General features: G+C 41.7%; 1 protein-coding gene across 1 annotated transcript in view; it reads left to right on the top strand.

Annotated features, from left to right (window-relative positions):
- LOC141013384 (A disintegrin and metalloproteinase with thrombospondin motifs 2-like) overlaps positions 1-17,496 on the top strand; it is a 124,390-nt gene extending 106,894 nt beyond the window's left edge. The window contains exons 9-25 of the mRNA XM_073487091.1: positions 513-645; positions 1,358-1,387; positions 2,491-2,604; positions 2,716-2,861; positions 3,878-4,053; positions 6,582-6,715; positions 6,804-6,927; positions 7,428-7,508; positions 7,623-7,786; positions 8,579-8,735; positions 8,832-8,967; positions 9,152-9,359; positions 9,731-9,860; positions 10,898-11,002; positions 15,011-15,117; positions 15,961-16,038; positions 16,642-17,496. Coding sequence (XP_073343192.1) covers positions 513-645; positions 1,358-1,387; positions 2,491-2,604; positions 2,716-2,861; positions 3,878-4,053; positions 6,582-6,715; positions 6,804-6,927; positions 7,428-7,508; positions 7,623-7,786; positions 8,579-8,735; positions 8,832-8,967; positions 9,152-9,359; positions 9,731-9,860; positions 10,898-11,002; positions 15,011-15,117; positions 15,961-16,038; positions 16,642-17,496 — 2,878 coding nt within the window. The remainder of the gene's footprint in view (positions 1-512; positions 646-1,357; positions 1,388-2,490; positions 2,605-2,715; positions 2,862-3,877; positions 4,054-6,581; positions 6,716-6,803; positions 6,928-7,427; positions 7,509-7,622; positions 7,787-8,578; positions 8,736-8,831; positions 8,968-9,151; positions 9,360-9,730; positions 9,861-10,897; positions 11,003-15,010; positions 15,118-15,960; positions 16,039-16,641) is intronic.
- Positions 17,497-21,466: the final 3,970 nt, after the last annotated feature.

The raw sequence follows: 21,466 nt of genomic DNA, 5'->3' as shown, positions 1-21,466 counted from the left end.
CTGCATGATCCTCAAGTCCTGCCATTATTTTTGTTTTGCGCGCCCTCGCAGTACAGAGACAGAGACGGTCACTTCCGCTTCCGGCTCATTGAACTTTTTTCAGATCAAAATGGGATAAAACATGAAACGGGAAACGCTCGTTATCCGTTTTTTCCATTATTCATTTGAGCATAAAATCGAAAACTGAAAAAAACGAGTCGTTATCCGTTTTTTCATTTTAGTTTAGGAAACGAATACTGAGAAAAGGAATTGTTTTTTCGTTTTCTTATTTTTGGTTTTATTTTGAAAAACGAATGAACGAATGATACACGGATTCTTATTCTATTTCAAATGATCATTTTTTTTAGCTATTAATTAATTAATTAATTAATTTTTGATTTTGGCAGTTTCAGAACACTGAAAATAAACGTTCGTTGCAGCCCTAATTGTAATTCTGTAATTCTGCCCAATCACATGAATAAATGGAAGTAAATAAATGAAGGAAGTAAAAGTTTTTCTGACTCCTCTCGCAGCTCCTACGACTGTCTCCGTGACGACCCCTTCGAACACAACTGGCCATCGCTGCCTCAGCTTCCCGGTTTGCACTACTCCATGAATGAACAGTGTCGCTTTGACTTCGGCGTTGGCTACACAATGTGCACCGCGGTAAGAGATCCACATAGTCTGATGGTCACTTTACTAACGTAGCTAGAGTTTACTAACACTAACTAACTAACTGCACTAACACAGTAAAGGCAACTTCTACAGCAGTTGCCACCAGTCAGGCTAAGCATCACTTCATCTTCTGAGACGATGCAGTTTGAATTCAGTCTGTAGATTTAATTCAGAATTTGCTGACTTTGACTGTGGAACATTTGTATGGGGCCTCCTGACCTCTGAAGGTTTTCCTAGTGAACTGAACGCAGCACTGACATCTGTATCTGATCTACATTGTAATGAAAGAGTCACACATACACACCTATTCACATTCTTCTGATGTCCTCTGTTTTCCTCTCCCGGCCACTGGTGGGATTGGCATCTTGCTTAAAAGCAGGTAATTGTTTTTATAGCTTTTTCCTTTTTTCTGTTATTAATGTTAATTATGGTATTTATAATAACACAACACTTAGCTTGATACCACAGTGCCTGTACATGAACGTGTCACAAACAGTATTTTTGTAAAAACACAAAGCATCACACAGTAGACAAGCTTCACCCAGCTTCAGCATCTTGCCAGTCACCTGCTCCCTGTCACTCTCACCCACTTTATAACTGTGAAGTTGGGAAGCTGTTGCTTGATTGACAAAGGGCTTGTTGAGGGGCTTTGCACACATTGCTAGATTACCCTCTATTCTCTTGTCAAACCCATTCCCCTCAGCTACAAAAGGCGGGCCAGTCAGGAACACAGGTAAGGTAACCCCACCTCCCGGAAGACATGTGGCCCGTCATTTGTTTTTCTCAGATTTTCTTTTTCTATTTGTCCTCTGAAGTTGTAATCGTTTGTAATGTTGCTCCTTACTTTTCTTTTTTACTGTTTCTCTGTTCTACCCATCGTCATATTTTGGACGTTAGTCTGCAGGATTCTAAAATGCTCATTTCAAGAGAAAGTGGCTGTAAAAATCCCTAAAAACTCTGTAATTCTACTGGTCCGGTGGTTATGATGCAGTTCAACAGCTGAACCATACCATATCCTGACTCCTGTCCTGCAAATCTGTGTTAAATCACGGCAGCGCTGGCAGGAAGAGCCTCATTATTTTGGCACACTCACGACTATAAACGAGTGGAAAACGTTGGAAAGATGTCTTTCCCATCCAAGGAGAAATGGCTGAGCCAGAACAGAGGCTGTTTTTCCATGTTTCACTTCAGCTTTTAGGATCCTCCAGTCTGATGTCATTGGTGATTACCTACCACAGTCTAGCCACTGATTGTGACTCGCCCTCTGACCTGCAAAGGTCCCCTGGGGTAATGGTGGGTAGGGAAGTCTGTGGAAAGGAGGGAGGAGGGCACGGCCCCTCAGACACTGGACTGCAGGTCGGTCTGGTGGTATCCTCATCAATGGTTCATATTAGAGAATTTGGTCCTTGACCTGTGTCTAGGGGCATTTTAGAGGTCGATGAGACCTCACCTTTTGGCCTTTTTAACCTTTCGCCCTCTGACCTCTGACCTCCCTTGTGCTCCAATTAAACCACGGGCTGTCTCATTCTGAGAGTCTTGTCTCTCTCTCTCATCCTTTGGTTTAGTTTGCATGAATGGCTGTGTGTTTCTCAGTGGAGCGTAGTGTACAGTGCAGTGACACAGTCCAGGGTTGGTGTTGTTATCGTGGGGTATAATACTTTTGTGGTTATTGTTGTATTCTCATCTCTATTTTTCATTTCCTATCTTCAGTGTTTAGTCTCACTCCAGCTGTCTTTTGATGGTTGACTTGTATTATTGAAGGTCAGTCTGTTACCCGGTGTGTGTACTGTGTGGTAGGGCTTTTAATTGTAAGGAGTCTTTCTCTGTGCCCTGCAGTATCGCACTTTCGACCCATGTAAGCAGCTGTGGTGTAGCCACCCGGACAATCCCTTCTTCTGCAAGACCAAGAAAGGACCGCCCATTGATGGCACCATGTGTGGGAATGGGAAGGTATTGAAACACTATCGTTCTCTAACTTACATTCAGTTGAAAAAAATAATAATTTGACTGTATCCAAATTAGCAACCTCTGGCTTTAATATTTATTATTGATCTGTTGCAGCATTGCTTTAAAGGTCACTGCATCTGGTTGACCCCTGACATCATAAAGCAAGATGGAAACTGGGGTTCGTGGAGTGAGTTTGGCCAGTGCTCTCGCACCTGTGGAGGAGGAGTACAGTTTCGCACACGCGACTGTGACAATCCGAGGTATGAAACTTTGTGTAGATGTGTAATAAAACAAGTGAAATTGCAAGTTGTCAGTATGATAATTATGTCAAATAGAACTGAGACTCTCAAGTTTTTTTCAGCAAGAATGCCTTGATATGGGTAATTTTATTTAAAGGCAGAGTATGTAGGATTTGTCACGTCCTGTTTGTAAACACACCAATGATAGATGCACTACGCAATTCCAGAGAAATATAGTCATGGTTTGGGTTTTATGGTTTGTTGATTTCCTTTTTAGTTATATCCTCTTTTGTCTTGTTGTCACTTTCTACTTCCTGCTCACCTGTGTTCCCAGTGTTCTGTGCTCCTCCGTAGGCTGATTTCTCCCCCCCCCCCACCTGTATTGCATCAGCCTTGTTAGCACTGCCCTGTTTCCAGTGTCTCTCAACCTGCTCCTCATCCCCTCATTAGTTTAGCTTGTTTTTAAACCTATGTTGTTCCCTCACTTTGTTGGTTCATCTGTTCTCGTCCTCACGTCAGTACTGTCTCCTGTGCTCCTGTATCTGTTCCCTGGTCCTCGTGTGTTGCCTGTGTTGCTTTTTTGTTCCCCGTGGTTTTCTAGTTTGTCCTCAGTTTTTGTATGTCTTTTGTATTTTCGTTTTCACGCCTTTTGTTGCCAAAATGTGGTGGGGAAATCAGACTGGGGAGGAGCACAGGAACACAGGAGGGAAACAGAACACTGGGAGCACAGGTGAGCAGGGAGTAGAAAGTGACAACAAGACACAAGAGGGTATAACTGCAAGATAGAGCAGGAAATCAACAAACCAAAAAGCAAACCATGACTTATAGTCGATTGTAAAATACAGATGCTTTGAGTTGGCGAGGGATTTCCAATACATTGTATATTAGGAAAATCCTGCACAGTATACCTTAAAGCCTTTGTACAAGTGTTAAATGTATCATATCTAGTTTTTCAAATAAAAGCCAACAAATTTTCAAAGTGAAACCAAATAAACATTTGAATGACGCATATGTCCTCTGCCCTGCAACCCTCTCAGACCAGCCAACGGAGGCCGCGACTGCTTGGGGGCGTCGTATCAGTTCCGGATGTGCAACACCAACGAGTGCGAGGACATCTACAGTGACCCGCGAGAGGAGCAATGCCACGCTTTGGACCCTCGCTTTGAAATCTACAGCAACAAGCACCACTGGCTGCCTTATGAACACGCGGACCGTGAGTGTACACCCGCAGATGGAGAAGGGATGACGTAGTTTGCTGGAAAGATGGGCCCAGAAAGAGGCTGTCAACACAAGGGAGCCTGAGAATGAGAAAATGAAGTGATGATACACTGTGGAAGTTGTAAATACAAATGAAAGCCAGAAAGAGGACGCAAACACATAATTCCTGAATGCGGTCGGGTTTTATATATAGGTTGTGTTCTGTTATGGTCATTATCATCTGGCTGTCCTGCTGAGTGCAGCTTTGAGCTACGACTACGCCCTCTCATAAAAACATGCCATCTCTTTGAAGTCTCCTTAAAAAACAATCTTCTTCGATCTTGCTGTCTTCTCCCTCTCCACCCAATCACTGAGGTCATTTATACCTCACCAAACCCCTCCAGCTCCATCTTATCTTCATCCACGTTACAGTTGGCACATACGAACAAGCCATACTAAAGTTCTTCACTTAATATTCAAAACCTCTTTACATTATTGAGAAGTTTTTAAAATACGTGTCAGCCCCACCCTGTCTCTAAGTGGAGGTGTCACAGCCATCCTGATAGGTATTAAATTATCTTCCAACTAAAGGGCAGCCCTCGAAAAAAAAGTGCTGAGCTGTCTTCATATCTAATCGGAGGTCACGCTACGCACGCTCCGCTTAGAGGGGCCTTGCTAAATTGTTTTTCTCCGTTCTTATCCTTTCTAAATGCCATATTTTTCAGCAAGGCTTTCTCAGGCTCAAATTACTTTACTGTGAGTGTGCGTTCGTGCGCGAGAGCAGATGTATGTCCATGCGTTTGTGCGAGAGAGATAAAAGTGAACAGGGAGGTGAAATTGAATTCCATTCATGGTCTGTCATCTCCTTGAGTTCCAGATAGTGTGAGAAGAGAAAATGAGTGTTTCTGCTCCAAGTGTGAAATTGTAGTATTTGTTTAGAGCCATTTGACACACTGTTGCTTTTTGTCTCTGTTTGGGTCTTTTCCCACGTCAACAGATTTACTGTAAATTACTCTTGAGCCAGGAAACTTGAAACGTATGGCTGCCCTGTGCGTGGCTGTTTATGCAGCTGTTTGGAGGGATACATCCAACCCTTTGTTCTATTGTATTTTATCAGAAGCTCCAGATTGTCTCTTGTTTTCAGTCGTTTTACACAGATTGTGATCAGATGTCTCCTTATATTATTCCCCATTGAAAGTTGAGCCAAAGTCAAACTCTGTAGTGTCGTGCGTCACACCCAATCATGCAATAACAAGTGTTGAGTGTCAGTTTGTAGCTTCATCCAGCCGGCTTCCATTGAAAATGACTTGTAAAACCTCAAAATCAATTTTTTTTAACATGAAGCCACAGCCAAAGAACATCAGTGTATCTTGCTGTGTAGAAAACATAAATACAGGTTAGACAATAACTGCTGCTACTGCTGCTTCTTCACTTGCCTTTAAGTCAAGTAAACATACAGTGAACCATTCAATGTTAAGTCACACAGTATAAAAATCAAAATACTGCAGAATTTCCATTTAGACTTCTTAAACTGAAATATAATTTATGATAAGTTTATATAGTTTATTATATTTTTCTTTCAGCCTGCTACATAGTCACATCCATGCACTTCGCGTGTGCATATGTCTTCCTTCATTAGTTATGAGCTGAAGTGGCAAGACAGTAGAGCTGAAATGAAAGGTTCAATAACACCACAAATGTGGCTCCAAACGGGAACTATCGGGAAGAGAAGTGTGAGGCAGGAGGAGAATATTTCAAGCAGCACTGTTGAAAGTGAAGCTGATGACAGGGAAGCTTGTGGCTACTTGAGCAGCACCGCTGAATAGGCCTATGCTACTGTATTTTTAATGTCAGCCATAGTGGTGGTACCTGGAGAGCCTAATATTTTCTGAGGTGGTCCATGGTGTAAAAAGTTTGAGAAACACAGACATAGAGGATTTGTAATAGTGTGATAATGTGTACTACTTGCACTGAATGGCTAATATAAACATGCTCTGTTACTGAAGTAAATATAAATCTATAAATGTGTTATAAATCTACCTACACTGTGACTCACAAGTATAATTGCACGGGCCCCCTCGAATATCATAGCATATTTCACACACACGTTCATATCACAGAGAAGGGAATTTCATATGTTGTTTCTGTGTGTTCTCAGTTCAACCTGAGAAAAGTGTGTTTTCTCCAAATATTATAATTCTGCAGCAGCACGTCTGCCACCTGCTTATTAGTGTCAAAGCTCCAAGTCCATCTGAAATAAACGTGATGAAGTAGGAGTGTTCATTCTCACTGGGATGAACTGCCAGGTTTTGTCTCTGGAGGCTCATGTACTTGTAGTATGACTCACACACGGAGACACAATGAGAGAGAGCGTCACGCTGACTCATGGAGGGCTCATTCAGAAAATAAACGATAATCACATGTTGGTTGTAAAGATGAAATCACCAAAATGGAGCGCATATGTGTGCCATTCTGACACAACTGTTTGAAGAATTGGGTCATTTATTATGTGTGTGTGTGTGTGTGTGTGTGTTCGTCTCCTAGCTAAGGAACGCTGCAAGCTGCACTGCCAGTCTAAAGACACACGAGATGTGGTCAACATGCAGAGAATGGTGCTGGATGGCACACGGTGCTCATACAAGGACCCTCACAGCGTGTGTGTGCGGGGTGAATGCGAGGTGAGTGACGTTATCCGTGTGTGAGAGCAAGACAGCTGCAACTGTTTAAGATCTACGTGTGTTAAACTTTCCATGTCCTCATGAACAGAAAGTGGGCTGTGACGGCGTGGTCGGCTCCTCAAAGCAGGAGGACAAGTGTGGGGTGTGTGGAGGAGACAACTCCAGCTGCAAAACCTTCAAAGGCACCATCACACGTATGGCCAAGAAGCAAGGTATAATGACACGCAGTCACAATAAGCCTCATCTACATCAAAGATAGACTTGACTTGGTTACATCAGTGCAGGAGCTGTTTATCATGTTGGTATGATAGTTGGCCAGTGTCCTTTCCTAATAGTCTGCACACATTCCTCCCCTGCTATTTTATGTTCAGCTAAACATCGCCCTCTAGAGGAAAATGTGTAACAATATCCAAACCACAGTGAGATCTCATTTGACATGTTTCCATGTGAGTTGAGCATTGCCAAGAAGCTGCGTCAAACCTCACTCGAGCTTATATTTATTATCTAACTCTTGACGACATGATGGCACAAAAAAAATTCCCAGAATCAGATGTTCACTCTGGATGGAAATCGTCACGGCTGCAAGGGTTTTAACTAGTGAGCGGGGATACGTGGTTGAAATGAGTAAGAGCTCTTTGCTGGATTAGCCGAGGCTCCGAGTGAGCTTTTAATGATGTTGGAGTCCTGAACCAGATGTGTGCTTCATTTTCAGGTTTACTCAAAGTTCTTGAAGTCCCCAGAGGAGCGAGACACCTACTGATCCAAGAGCAGGAAGCAACCTCGCACATTATAGGTATTTGGCATGTTTATTTTTTTTTGCTTTTTTTAATTCCAGTGTCTATATACTGTCTTGTATACGTGTGTTTAGAGCGAGTGTAATAAATGCATTTTTCTCACCCATCTACAGCTGTAAAGAATGTGGCATCGGGGCTCTTATTCTTAAACGGGGAAAATGAATACCCAGAATCCCGCTCGGTCATAGAGAAAGGCGTGGAGTGGGAATATGAGAATGACAACGACAAGGAGACACTTCAGACCACTGGTCCTCTCAGACATGGAATCCTGATCATGGTACATGAATTAAATAAATGAAGAGCAAGCAGTTTCTGCATACCAGATTGTCTTAGGCCGCTGATATTTGACTACTTTGACTTCACCTCTTCTTAAGTCATAAACATAGAAGAAGATCAGAAGTATAAAATAGATCTCCAGCATTTTTTTAACTTGCTTCTCCTTATAGTACCATTTTGCATCCTGGCAATACAATACAATACAATAGGTGCTGTTTTTGCCCGTGGTCCACCATTAAGTTTCAGTTTTGGGCACCCCTGCCTTAGTTTAATGTTCGTCCAGAATTCAATGCAAGAGAGCGACGTCTATATTGTCCAGGCGAGGCCAGAACATCAACGATCAGTATAGCCTGTAAACTCTCAATTACGCTCTCTCTCTGCATCGATGCAGAACGGTGAACTTTTGAGGCACATGTTCCAATAAGATGCATCAGGATATTGTTCTCTAGTCGCAGGCCAGATGCTCCTGGGCTCCATAATGGAGGAGAAAAAAGGGCAAAAGAAGGTAGCATTTTGAGGCGAATCTTCTTGTTAATATTTCTAAACTTTGAGAGAACAGCTTGCTCATGCATGGCATTTTTTTTTTTACACCTGTTGGAGCACTCTTGAACATTGCAGTTATTAACGTGGCCAATGCAACACATGTATCCAATTCCTGAATTGCAACAGTGAAAAAAAAAACTACATGTCTGAAAACACCCTAAATTACACTCAAACAATTGCTTTTTGTCTGAAATGATGTCAGCTTTCCCAAGTCGTCTCGCTTATTTTATGAGTATCTTTCTGTTTGTAGATGAAACTACATGGAGACGAGGATGTGGAGTTGTCTTATAAGTACATGATGAACATGGACAGTGACTTGGCCATTCAGAACAACATGCTGGTAGAAGACAGTGCCTATGAATGGGCTCCAAAGAGATGGTCCTACTGCTCCAAGCCCTGTGGTGGAGGTACAGCAGAACGAGGATAATGCGTCTCCCATATTGCATGCCTGTCTCTCTGTTTGTTTCTACATTTGTTAAATTCTCCGTCCCCTCTCTTTGTAGGGAAGCAGTACCTGCGATACGGCTGCAGAAGAAAAGTTGACAGTAAGATGGTCCACAAGAGCTTCTGTAACAAATCCAACATGAAACCAAGAGGAGACACGAGAGACTGCAACCAGAAACCCTGCCCTCCACCAATGTATGCATTATATTTATGGCACCGACTGTAAAAAACAAAACTTATCAAATCTAACAAAACCTACGGCTTTTTCTACACACAGTTGGCTCTTTCTTTTCCTCCTCTTTCATTGTTTACTTCAGCAGTTTGACATTTTGAATGCCCTCAGAACTCTTGTTTCTCTCTCTCCCGTGGTGTTCTCCAGCTGGGTGACAGGGGAGTGGCAGAACTGCAGCAAGCCATGTGGAAAGACGGGGATGCAAATCCGCTCGGTCAGCTGTGTCCAGCCGTCAGACGATAACACCACACGCGCCATCCACAATAAACACTGCAACGACGACCGGCCCGAGACACGCAGACCCTGCAACCGGCACCCCTGTCCTACCCAGTGGAAAGTTGGGCCATGGTCACAGGTACGCAGGCTGAACGGGACTCAAAAACGCAAAAAGTCAAAAGGAACATGATGTTTGACCGATTTTTGCAGGAAAATACTTGAACTGATATTTTTGTACTGAAGCCCAACAGCTGGTATTTTTGTGAGACATTCAATGTTTTAAACATCACAGGACTTTCTCAGAACTGTATTCTTGGCAGGTTTCATAAGCTGTAAAACAGGTCATGTGATCTTCACTGTTACTACCTACAGTAAACCAGGGACAGTGATCACAAAAACAGTCATGGTGTTCATGTACTGGCCTTTGTATTGTTTTAAATGTGTGTGTATTAACCAAGTTATTTGTTATATAACGATATATGTGTTTGTGCTCATGTGCTGTATCCCCAGTGCTCAGTGACATGTGGAAATGGGACCCAGCAGAGACAGGCTCTGTGCCACACCAGAGACAACACCATCGGCCTGTGTCTGGACAGTAAGCCCGACACCATCAGAGTCTGTCGCATGGATCCATGTCCCAGTGAGTGTTAAGGAACTTCCATATTGTTTTAACATTTACTTGTAATAAGCAGAATAGACACTTTTCATGGCCAACATTTTGACTTGTCAAAGCAGGCAAAGCACAAAATGAAGTTCTGATTCTATTAAGGTGAGCTAGTTTCAGGGCTCTGGCATTGCTCACTCACTGGCATGGCTTACTGGGACACTTAATAGAATGGAGCCATTGTTAACATTATTGGACCCACCTGTGCTTTTGAGGCTGTTCACATTTGGTTTAGGTATCTGTTCTGGATGATCCAATCACAAGTGGACAGCTTTAAGCCCGTCAGTTCACACCTGGCATTAAATGCATTTCAACATGCATCTCGGGTGACCTCTGTGATCGGATCTCACTTCTCCGCTCTTTATGCAAATGTACACCTACATCGCTGGAACAAACCGATACATTTTTTTTCACAAAGAAAGAAGTATGTTCATGTATAACATTTGCCGATTAAAAAACAAGCCAAAATAGTTTAGAATTTGTCAGAGACAAATACAGTTTTTCCAAACGCAACAAGTCTCAAAATCTAGCGTTTTTTTAAGGGAGTCTGGGGACTTTCTCCTCCGGCGCCAAAGAAGTATCGTTTATTAGTTACTGTTTACTGTATTTTTAAAAGTTGACATGCTTAACGTCAATACTGTATGTTATATTCTTCAATACATTTAGTCTAAATGGTAAAATCAGTTGAAACAGCGAGTTCAAACAGTTGTTGGGAGGTATGACGGACTTCAGACACAGAAGCAGACACTTCTTACAAGGAAAGAAACATCTTAATGTATTAATGCCAAATTTAAAAGGGAGGACACCAATGATTTAGAATTTACCGTAGCCGCCCAACCTTCGTTTGTTATGTTTCTCCTCCTGCTTTGACAAGTCAAAACGTCTGCCATGAAAAGGGTTTAAGTAGAGCCAAACAGGCCTTGATATCAGATAGAAAATAAAGGAGGAAACGGTGTTCACAAGTGTTCCCTTCCTACCTTAACTACTCCATCACTCTCCTCTTTTCTCTGCAGAGGGCTCATCAGACCTCAACAAGAACGGCAACATCCTGATCCAGTGGCTGTCTCGCCCCAACCCCAACTTCCCGAAGATCTCCTCACGTAAAACCTCCCTCTATAGTTCCCAGCCTGGTCTCCACGGCGGCAGCCGCAGCTGCATGTCTGTCCTCTGCTGGGCCCTGCCCATTTCTGTCCTCCTGTCTCTTCAGGGCCGGCCCCGGCTGGCCCCCTGACCCGCCTCTCCCCCACGCCCCGTGCCTGTGCCCACGCCCGTGAGCGAGCGGCAAAGCTTTCGCTTCTCTTTTGGGGGGGGATGTTGCCTCTCTCTCTCTGTGTCTGAGACGGCTCTGACTGGGGGGGAGGTCTCTGGCTCCTGTGTGTGCTAGTTGGTTCTCTCTTGCTCTGTCTCTCTCTCTATCTCTCTCTCTCTCCTTTGTGGAGCATTGTGTTGTAACCGCTGGCCAGTCGAAAACTCAAAAGATCAACAAAAAATGTGATGTGAAAAGGATTTCGAAGTGGCAAGGCGAACAGGTTTTCATTGGCGTCTCCTGAGACGTGCCGAAGAGCCGTTCACGTGTGAGGGGCCCCCTCTGCATTTGGTGGCCATGTTTTGCGCGAGCTAGCTGCGTGTTGTCATGGGTTACCACTCCTGAGATGCAGCTGCGCTTTTTTCTTTTTGTAGCGCACTGTCATTGTGAGGAGAAACAGGTGTGAAAATAAACAGAAAGGGTATATAAATATCTATATAGAAAAAAAGTTATAAAAAAATATGAAAGCTTTATTGTGAATGTGATCTTGTCACAATGAGGACATCTTTGCTAAAGTGCTCATCTGACATCCTGGTTCCATTCGGGGATGAGAAAGGCGTCTCATTCTACGTTCCATTCTCAGATTGACAGGAACTCAGCACAGGGACAGGAAGTGACTTCAGTAAACCTTTTGACTTTTGGGGGAGGGAAGTGTGAGGTGATGAATCTTTAAGTAAAGGCTAATTTAAAAAAAACAAAAAAAAACAGGGTAGTCTGACCGCTTGAGGTTGCTTCCCATTTCACCTCATCATCAGCCATCCTCTCTTTGACTGTTATACTAAAGTTCAATAAATGCAGCTTATTTGTGCTTGCAGACTTTAAACAAATACATCTATAAATATATTTGTATTTATATATACCTATAAATCTAAATCTATATGAGTAACAATAATATTAATAATGTTTTACCATGAATAAGCTGTAGCTTATTTGCCTAAAACCTTTGGACTGCTATTGATCGCTTAGATCCTTGACTGTTATGTGTATTTTTTTATTGATTTTACATAAATACAGATGAATATTTAATAAAGGTAAAGTGTTCAGGGGGAAGGGGTTAGACCTATATTATGCAGGACTTGGTCAGTTAGTTGCCTCTCCATTCTCTCAGATGGATCAGTGGTTTACTGTCGCTTCTTGTTTTCTTTACGGATAGGATCACGTTTTGTCATGCACATTTGCATCCATCACCTGTATGCTTGTGTGTACATGTGTGTGAGTGTGTATGTGCATGTGTGTGTGTGCTTGTGTGTCTGTATGGATACATGTGTGTCTTGTGTGTAAGCTTAGATGAGTGAGTAAATGGATGCGTGATTGAATGAGATATACTTGTCTTGTCTGTGAAAGAGAGTTTGTGTGATTGTGTGTGGGTGTGTGTATGTGTGTGTGTGTGTGTGTGTTTGCATGTGTTTGTGTGTAAAAGAGCTTCATCATTCGGGCTTTTACACATCGCGATCAGATACAGAAATACCTCATAAACTTTGATTTGAGAGCGTCCGATGATCTCATTTTCTTTTGATGAACATTAACCACATGAACAATGCCTTATCTTGGATTGAATGTAATGGCATTTATCTGTGAAAGAGATGGCTTTACTCATTCAAAGTTTCACTCGGAATAGAGGCAGCTTCAAACCAACTTAACAAACTCACACCCGCCGACCATCAAACCTACCAAGGTGATGTTGGACCAATGTCCGACTACTGGGAAGGGTTTACAAAGGGCCTAGGGTATCGACACATATGGCATCTAGAAAAAAAAAACACTTCAGACTTGTCATTGTATTGTGATCACATATTTCTGTTGTGACTATGTAGCGAGCTATCCAAGGTTTCCTTCTGCTGGAGTTGGACTGTATGAGACCAAGCCAGACCTAGCAGTGCGACTGTATATAACATTGGTGTTGACTGTATTTAATAATGTTCATGACTGTTATCTTCTTCTATAATATTCTATACTATGGGTAACTGTTTTGTGGCTTCACTGGCCTGCTGCGTGGGGCTGGCTAACGTTTGGCTAACGTTGAAGAAACATTCAGATGGACTATGTGCACTGCGTCTATATGCACTTTGATTTATCAGGGAAATTTTATTAATGTTTTGTAAATGTTTCATATGACACTTAATGTGCCATTCCAGTTTTTACATCATCATGGAAATTATGTATTTTATTTAAACAGCCCATATAATTTATGTACTTCATGTTTTTTTTTTTCAATCGATTAACAGATTGACTGGTTGATTTCCAAGTAATGAAGTGTTTTACCAAAGTGACTGTGAACTTGTAACTTTCGATACAGTTGAATTATTTTTCTTAAGAAAAGAATATATCTATATATTGAGCAGGGGGGGCGTACATCTCATTGTTTCAGTTACTGTCATTCTCAACAGCAAAGTTGTATCAATAAAAATGTTTTAAAAAGTGTCATCTTTTTCTCACCAGGAATGTTGACTGATTAGATTCTTTGTCAGAGAAAGTGTCAAAATGTCAAACATTGCCAGGAGAACACGGTTATTTTTACTGGCATGGTACAAAAAGGGTACAAGTCGAGTGGTAGAGGATTCAAATTTAAAGCAACATTATGCAAGAATTTATATTCTTTGTGTATTGGCGCCCCTATAGCTTTTGATTGCAATTAATGTATTATGGACAGTTGTTCATGTCCATTTATTCTAATTACATTGCTTATAATCAAAGGCATCACTTCGCATCACTTTGCTAAACAGCCAAACATCAAGCAAGTACAGCAGCACAAGACAGCAAGCCAGCTCATACTACTCTTCATCAAACAGCAAGAAGCTCACATTGGTGTCTGTCTTGCAGCCAACATTGGCTCTTGTCCAGCCTCTTGCTCGTTCACGCCCTCTTTATCTCTTCTTAGCGTTTTTTAGCTTTAGCAGTTCAGTTGCCCACTCGCCCGGCCTTGTTTCCGGTGCCCTTTCCAGTGGCACTCTCTGCTTGCATTCCCTGCTTATGATTTTAAAATGACCTCTTCCCAGTGGTCCAAAGCTCCTGTGCTATTGTGAAAACACCAACAATCCCTTAGTGCTAATTGGGCTTACTAGCTAATAGCAACTTAAGATATCAGTAGTTAGCGATTACTTTAGCAACAAATAAATCTGTCCATCAGGAAACAAATCACAGAGAATGGAGGCCAAATAGCAGGACGACTTCAGATTCAAATTTTTTCAATATAATATAATCCAGTTTCATCAAGATAGTTGGTGCATTCTGCACTACCTACAGAAGATTGAACCCTCTTTCCTTAGGTACGTAGTGCATGAACAGGCATTCAGGGCAGATAGTTTGAATGACAGAGGCACCATTCTAACTATTACAAGTCATTGTACCATCAAAATGACATTTAAGCTGTTATTTTAAGGTTAAATAGTTACATAATGTTGCTTTAACAAAGGTAACACAAAGCTGCATGAGCAAGAGCAAGTCAAAATTAGATGAAAAATTGAGACCTGAAACACTGTTTTGTATTTACAACGCAAGACTGGCGACCCTTCTTTTTCCATTTCAGTTGCTCTGGACTAATCTCATGACTGCTCTTGATGTTTGGGTTTTTCTCCTCTTCCTTCCTGCATCCTCTGCTAGTGGTCTGGCTTTTTCTACTGTACGCTGCACGGTGTGGAACTAACACACACACACTCACACACACAGACGTGTGTATGTTTCAACACAAAGACTAATGCTAATGTGACATTTGCATTCTTTCACATACAAAGACATGTATCCCAGTAATCAGACACAGATCACTTCATAGTCTCTACCCCTGGCTCCACCCAGTCTCAGCTCTCTGTTCTCTCCTTCACAGGCCAGCGATGTCATGGAGACCGCTCCACGCTCTGTCGTATGGAGATATTGAAGCGCTACTGCTCTCTACCGGACTACCAGCGCATGTGCTGCAAGTCCTGCAGCAATGTCAACATCACAGAGCTTCAACCCATCTCCACCTCCAGACCCACCCTCATCACATCCATCTGGCCCAGTGTATCAGCATCTCCACCCACCAGCACCCTCAGCTCTGACTTCACCACCAATCAACCCACTAAAGCTGTTGTCACCACCATTCCAGCTTCTACCATTGACCCCTTGACCACCACTCATCCTCCTACCTTCACCACTGCTGATCCTCCTCATTCCACCCCTTCCCCACTAAGTACTACACAAATTATCCCCACTCAAGCATCTACCAGTGCCCCAGTCCTCTCCACTACCTTTTCCATGCAAACCACCCCAGTTATTACAACCTCTCCCAGTGTCACTGCTCATCCCCTGCCACTGCCTGCCCCAGACACAGATGATAGCACAATTCCACAGTTACAGAGCACTACAAATAGTCCAACAACATCTGGTATGATAACTACCATGGACCTTCATGCAACGACCAGTCCAACTACAACAGAAAGCATTACAAAAGCAGACATGCCACTGAAACCCAAACCCAAAAAGACTATTCCACCAAAGAAGAAGCCCAAAAAGGTGCTTCAGCCAAAGACAAAAGTTACAAAGACAAATCCCCCAAATAACCCAAAACCAGGGCCCAAAAATGCCACCTCTCAGGCCAAGGTTAATCAAAATAGGTTCAAAGTGGTAAAGACTTATCCAAAAAAGAAAACACTTCAAACAACATCTTCATATTATACCACAACTGCCATTCCTCATACAAGTCCTAAACAACCGAGTGAGATCGATCCAAAAAAGAACACTGCACCAAAAAATTCAACAACAAAAGATTTTCCACCTAAGATCAATCCCAATAAGAAAACAAACGCTACTCCAAAAAAGACTACTCCAGCAAAGACTATTCCCAAAAAGACTACTCCCAAAAAGACTACTCTAGCAAAGACTACTCCCAAAAAGACTACTCCAGCAAAGACTATTCCCAAAAAGACTACTCCAGCAAACACAACTCCCAAAAAGACTACTCTGCCAAAGACTACTCCCAAAAAGACTACTCCAGTAAACACAACTCCCAAAAAGACTACTCTGCCAAAGACTACTCCCAAAAAGACTACTCCAGTAAACACAACTCCCAAAAAGACTACTCTGCCAAAGACTACTCCCAAAAAGACTACTCCAGTAAACACAACTCCCAAAAAGACTCCTCTGCCAAAGACTACTCCCAAAAAGACTACTCCGGTAAACACAAATCCCAAAAGAACTACCCCATCAAACATTACTCCCAAAAAGACTCCCTCTGTAAAGACCACTGTTAAAAAGACTCCTCTAGTAAAGACTTCTCCTGAGAAAAAACCCAAACCCAAACTCACACCCAAAAAGGAGGCCCCACCAAAGGCCAATCCCAAAAAGAACATTCAGCCAAAGACGAAAGTTACAAAGACAAATCCCCCAAATAACCCAAAACCAGGGCCCAAAAATGCCACCTCTCAGGCCAAGGTTAATCAAAATAGGTTCAAAGTGATAAAGACTTATCCAAAAAAGAAAACACTTCAAACAACATCTTCATATTATACCACAGCTGCGACTCCTCATACAAGTCCTAAACAACTGAGTGAGTACTTTTTTTCCACTATTTCATCCAGCACTAGTGTATATGCGACAGCTGCAGACACGCCTTTCCCTGAGTCCAGAGTCAACATCACATACATCAGTAACAACACAACAACAACTGATGAAACTCCACTGTGGTATCATGATGCTTTGCCCACAACACCCGACACTTTTGACGATGTCGTAACACCTACCGGAACCATTTATGTTGAGGATGTCAACATTCCTAGTGGAACTACACCAAACAGTGATGTCACAATGACCAACAGTGGCGATGTCACAGTAACCAGCGGGACCATTCTCAGCGGTGATGACATCACAGTGTCCTACAGCAATGTAGGAGTGATCAGTGACACCATGGTGCTAGACGACGGCCTCAGCATTGTGATCCCAACCATTAACAGTGAGGATATGACAGACTTTGCGTCCACGCCCTGGCTGGACCTGTCTGAGTACATCCCCGTCAGCATCCCTGTTCCTACTACAGCCTCAGACCCTGCCACCACCTCACCTCCCGCCACCATCACTCCAACAAGTGCAACCATTGCAACCATTACCACCTCACCTGTAAGACCTCAGCGAAGGCCAGAGGAGAACAGTGATAACAACTCCATCGACGTCATATATAACAGGATCATCGGCGTGGACAGCGACATCTCCCAGAACAATTTGATCCCAAAGCGCCGGGTCAACCTCCGAGAGAGAACCAGGAACAAACGCATTCAGGAGCTTCTGGAGGAGAAGCGGAACTTTCTCCTCAGGATGAAGAGAGGCCACTCAGCATGATGGACCAAGCCTTCTCATTTCTCTTATAGAGATGAACGTTTTCTTTACAGACATTTGTAAGCCCTATTTAAACCCTCTGAACTGCCATGATATCAGGCCTTTCCACAAAAAACACCTAAAATCTTTCTGTCATATCACTATCATGACAATCAGGACTGTTGCAGAGAGAGAATATTATGGCCAAATGTTTGAACAGTTGCTTTGAATAAAGCCCTTCAGAGTACAGACTGGTGCTGATTTGAAGCAAATCGCCTCGCCTGTGTAAACAATAATGAGAAACAGAAGGGATGAAAAGTGTGTATCCAGTTTGACCAGCACTTTACAAAGCCAAGCTTTTAGGCCACAAACCACCCACAGTCTTGTTTGGGGATTCGGTGATGATGGAGATAAGGTGTAATTTAGTTTGTAAAATGGTATTATCTCCACTGGCACTTATGGAGCAAGAAAATCTACCACCCAGAATCCAAATCTACATTTCCATATTGTATTACAGCCCAGGACTGCACTTCATTTCCCCACAAAAAGATAATAATATTTCTCAGCTAATCGGTGCTACTGTATGACAAGATGAAAATATCTTCTTGTTAAGAGGCCAGCATTCTGAATAGCATACACACATTGCCAATCGGAGCATGTGGGGCCTGAAAGCAATATGGTAATGATATACAATCATAATGTTTACTTTTGGTTTAATTGAATTGTAAAAGTTTACACTGCTTGGATTTTGTTGCCTTTTTACCAAAGCAAACGTGTGTCTGACTGCATGGAGTCGCTCATCTCTCAGGAAGTTAAGGTACAGTATTGAAGACTGGTGAAGGGCATTGCCAAACACTTGGTGCTTCCTGAATTGTGGTGATATATTTTGATATCTCATTAAGCTAAGTGGAAAAACAAAAAACCCAAGAGAAAAAAGGTATTTTATTGCTTTTTTGTTTTTCTTTTTTAACGGTCAGTCAAGTATGGTGCTTTTTTTTGTCAGTGTCCCTCATGCATTTATTTATGTACAAAAAAATACAAAAATAAAATAAACAAGCCTGATTGTATTAACTGTATCCAAAGAGAAGCTTTGAGGGCCAGTTTTTTTTATTTTCTTAAAGTTTTATTATTGGTACATCTCTAACTTGCAGCAGCTGCAAAAGTACCTATGGATCTTTTTGTACGATATCTGTACATATGAAAAAGAACTTAATGTTTAATATTTATTAAAGTTTAAGTGCCTGTGGTATTTTGCAAACTGTTTGTTGTGTGATTTGTGTTCCAGAATCATGCGGCCCTTCTTTATCTTTTTACTGCTGCCGGCAGTGGTTATGTCACTCAGTCAATCCTTATAAGCAGAAATGTGGGTCACAGCTAGTGTAAGCCTGACTGCTGCATCAGTTTTAGGTTAACACTGTGATATAAGACTTTACGGCACGACTCAGTCAGAGTCAGTCCATCATCTAATTATCAATAGCATGTTCACAAGCTTTTCTTCAGCCTATATTTAGCTCCCATTTGAACAGTTATGCAATATCCGACAAATAGGGGGAGACATAGCACTTGAATTCATCATCACTGTATTTATGTTTGTACTCATGTCAGCATCAAACCACCCTTCTTAATGCTTTTCTTTATCTTGACAGGTTGAGTAGATCAGGTTTAGCGCATGAATGTCTTAGGACTGGTTATTTCCAAAATTAACATCATAAATTGCTAAAACTGAGTCTAATATAATAAAGATATTCTCAGTCTCTTCATTCCCAGTGGACCAGCTCCAGCTCGAGTCAGCATGACTTTACAAAATATGTGACTGAAGCAGAGTCATTCTCTCCCATGGGATTCAAAATCCCATTGAGGTCTGGATACTGTTACAGAGAAAAGCATTTAGATATTGATTTTGACTTGTTTCACTGTAGTTTTTCTTAACTTTGCGCATTGAATGATTCAATTAATCTGTGTTATATTGGGGTGGGAGATCGTCGAAAAAGCATTTATGAAGAAAGAAAGAAGGAAAGAAGTGCATGGCTAGATATCCTCGGTGTAACAGGGAAAACATTTTTTTTGTGGACTGACCCTTTAGCATGAAATAAGCCCCAGAACAGCCGATTGTTATGAGCAGAAATTAGTTGTAACACATTTAATGTGATTACCAGCATTGCAGTCATCAGGTTGTACTCACAGATTGATTCCGTGAAAAATGTTGCGTCTCTCCACACAAACTCGACCTATTGCCAGTAAAAACAACTACACCATATTTTTATCTGTAACACACTGATGAGAAAGGGCTTTTTTCAGTCCCTAGATATGCAATACTTGAGATTGACCCTTAAGTGTTTACATCTTTCATTAGCCATCAGTTGTTTTTTTGGTTTCTTTTTTCCCTTTTGGTGGTTTTCCAAAGCTGGCCACAACTGGCCGACTTGTGAACTGTCCACACCACCCTTACAGCCATTTAACTTTCCACTGTGTCTGTCAATACCTCTAAACAGCGTGACTGCCATCAGAATATTAGATTACTTATAACTTCTTGTTGGGAATGCTGTGCAGCATATTAGAACTGCATGAGATACAGTGTGATGCTAACTGTCAGTTACCAGTTTCCCCCCCTGAGAGACAAACAAAACGTGGAGGCAGATAGGAGAGTTGTTCGGAAGTGTGATATCATTCTGAACAATCATAATTAAAACACTTGATTTCCCACTGATATAGTATCACGTCAGTCTCATCGATGTGTTTCCTTTTTTTTTTCTGGTCTTGTGAGATAAATGCACTTATGAAATCATGTTGGTCTTGTTTACTTCTCCTTGAGTGATGTAACTGCTGTCCTCTTAATGAGAAAAAGTTTATGAGTTTCTCCTGACTCATTTTGGATGAATTACCCTTTTAACTTCACATTCATACTCACACAAGTGGCCGATAAAAAAAGGATAATAACACGTGATAGGTCTAATGGATCCAATGGATGTGCTGATCCAATTCTGTTGCTTTTCTAGGCAATTATTTGCAGTTTTATTGCAATGGATTGCATAATGTTAAAATTCAATTAACTGTGACTGCATTATATTATAACATCTCCATCCACTTGATTAATTTTTTTTCCTAAAAGATATTTCCAAACAACTCTCCTCTCTGCCTTTCTGAGGAAGACCATATGAGCATTTCTCAGAATCCCTCTGGCAGATGGAAGCTGAGTGATAAAAAATCAATAACCAGGCTCAACAATCAGGAGCTTTCCATTTATCCATCCTTCAACTCCAAGTGTCCACCTCTCTCTATACCTACACACTAAAGCTTTTATCAGCCATAAAACATAAGCATCCTCCTGTATCAATCTAATTATTTTTGAGCCCATAGGTGGATGACAACATCAACCCTCCTTCGGCCCTTTTGTATACTTATGTTCCTTCTCTGAAATGATCCATTTTTATGCATTTTCACTCTAAATGTATAGTATTGTGGAAATACCACACCAAACACTGGGATAAGCTGCTTGAAATCTTACTACATTCAGTTTTAAGTTAGGATAAAAGAACACATTTTCTAAAAATGAAAAAAACATGACTGTCCAGCTAACTTAGAATGGTATTAGTTGACAACATGAAAGGAATCCTTTATTATATCATGGAGTAACCTGATTTACCCATGATTCATTAAACCATTTCCATAAATCATAATCAGAGTTCCTCTGAATCCTGACTGCCAAACAACACCATGGCCCTCCATTACATAAACTGGACAGTCAGGGGTTGTTGTTTTTTTTGTTTGTTTTTTTCATTTTTACCCTGCTGCTGGCCCTTTGCTTGAAGAACATCTGATTGTATTAAATGTTTATCACAGAGCAGATACAGAGCAGCAGGCCTTTTTCACAGAAGACATTTTGACATGTCACAGGTATGAATAATACAGTTCATGAGGGTTACATGAGTGGTGCTTCTTCAGTTTCAGGGTCATGGCCACTGTCACACTGTCATGGCTAATTGTCATTGTTTGT

This window comes from Pagrus major, chromosome 18, assembly GCF_040436345.1.
Source record: "Pagrus major chromosome 18, Pma_NU_1.0".
NCBI classification, from domain to species: domain Eukaryota; kingdom Metazoa; phylum Chordata; class Actinopteri; order Spariformes; family Sparidae; genus Pagrus; species Pagrus major.
This window is presented reverse-complemented; position numbering and strand designations above follow the sequence as displayed.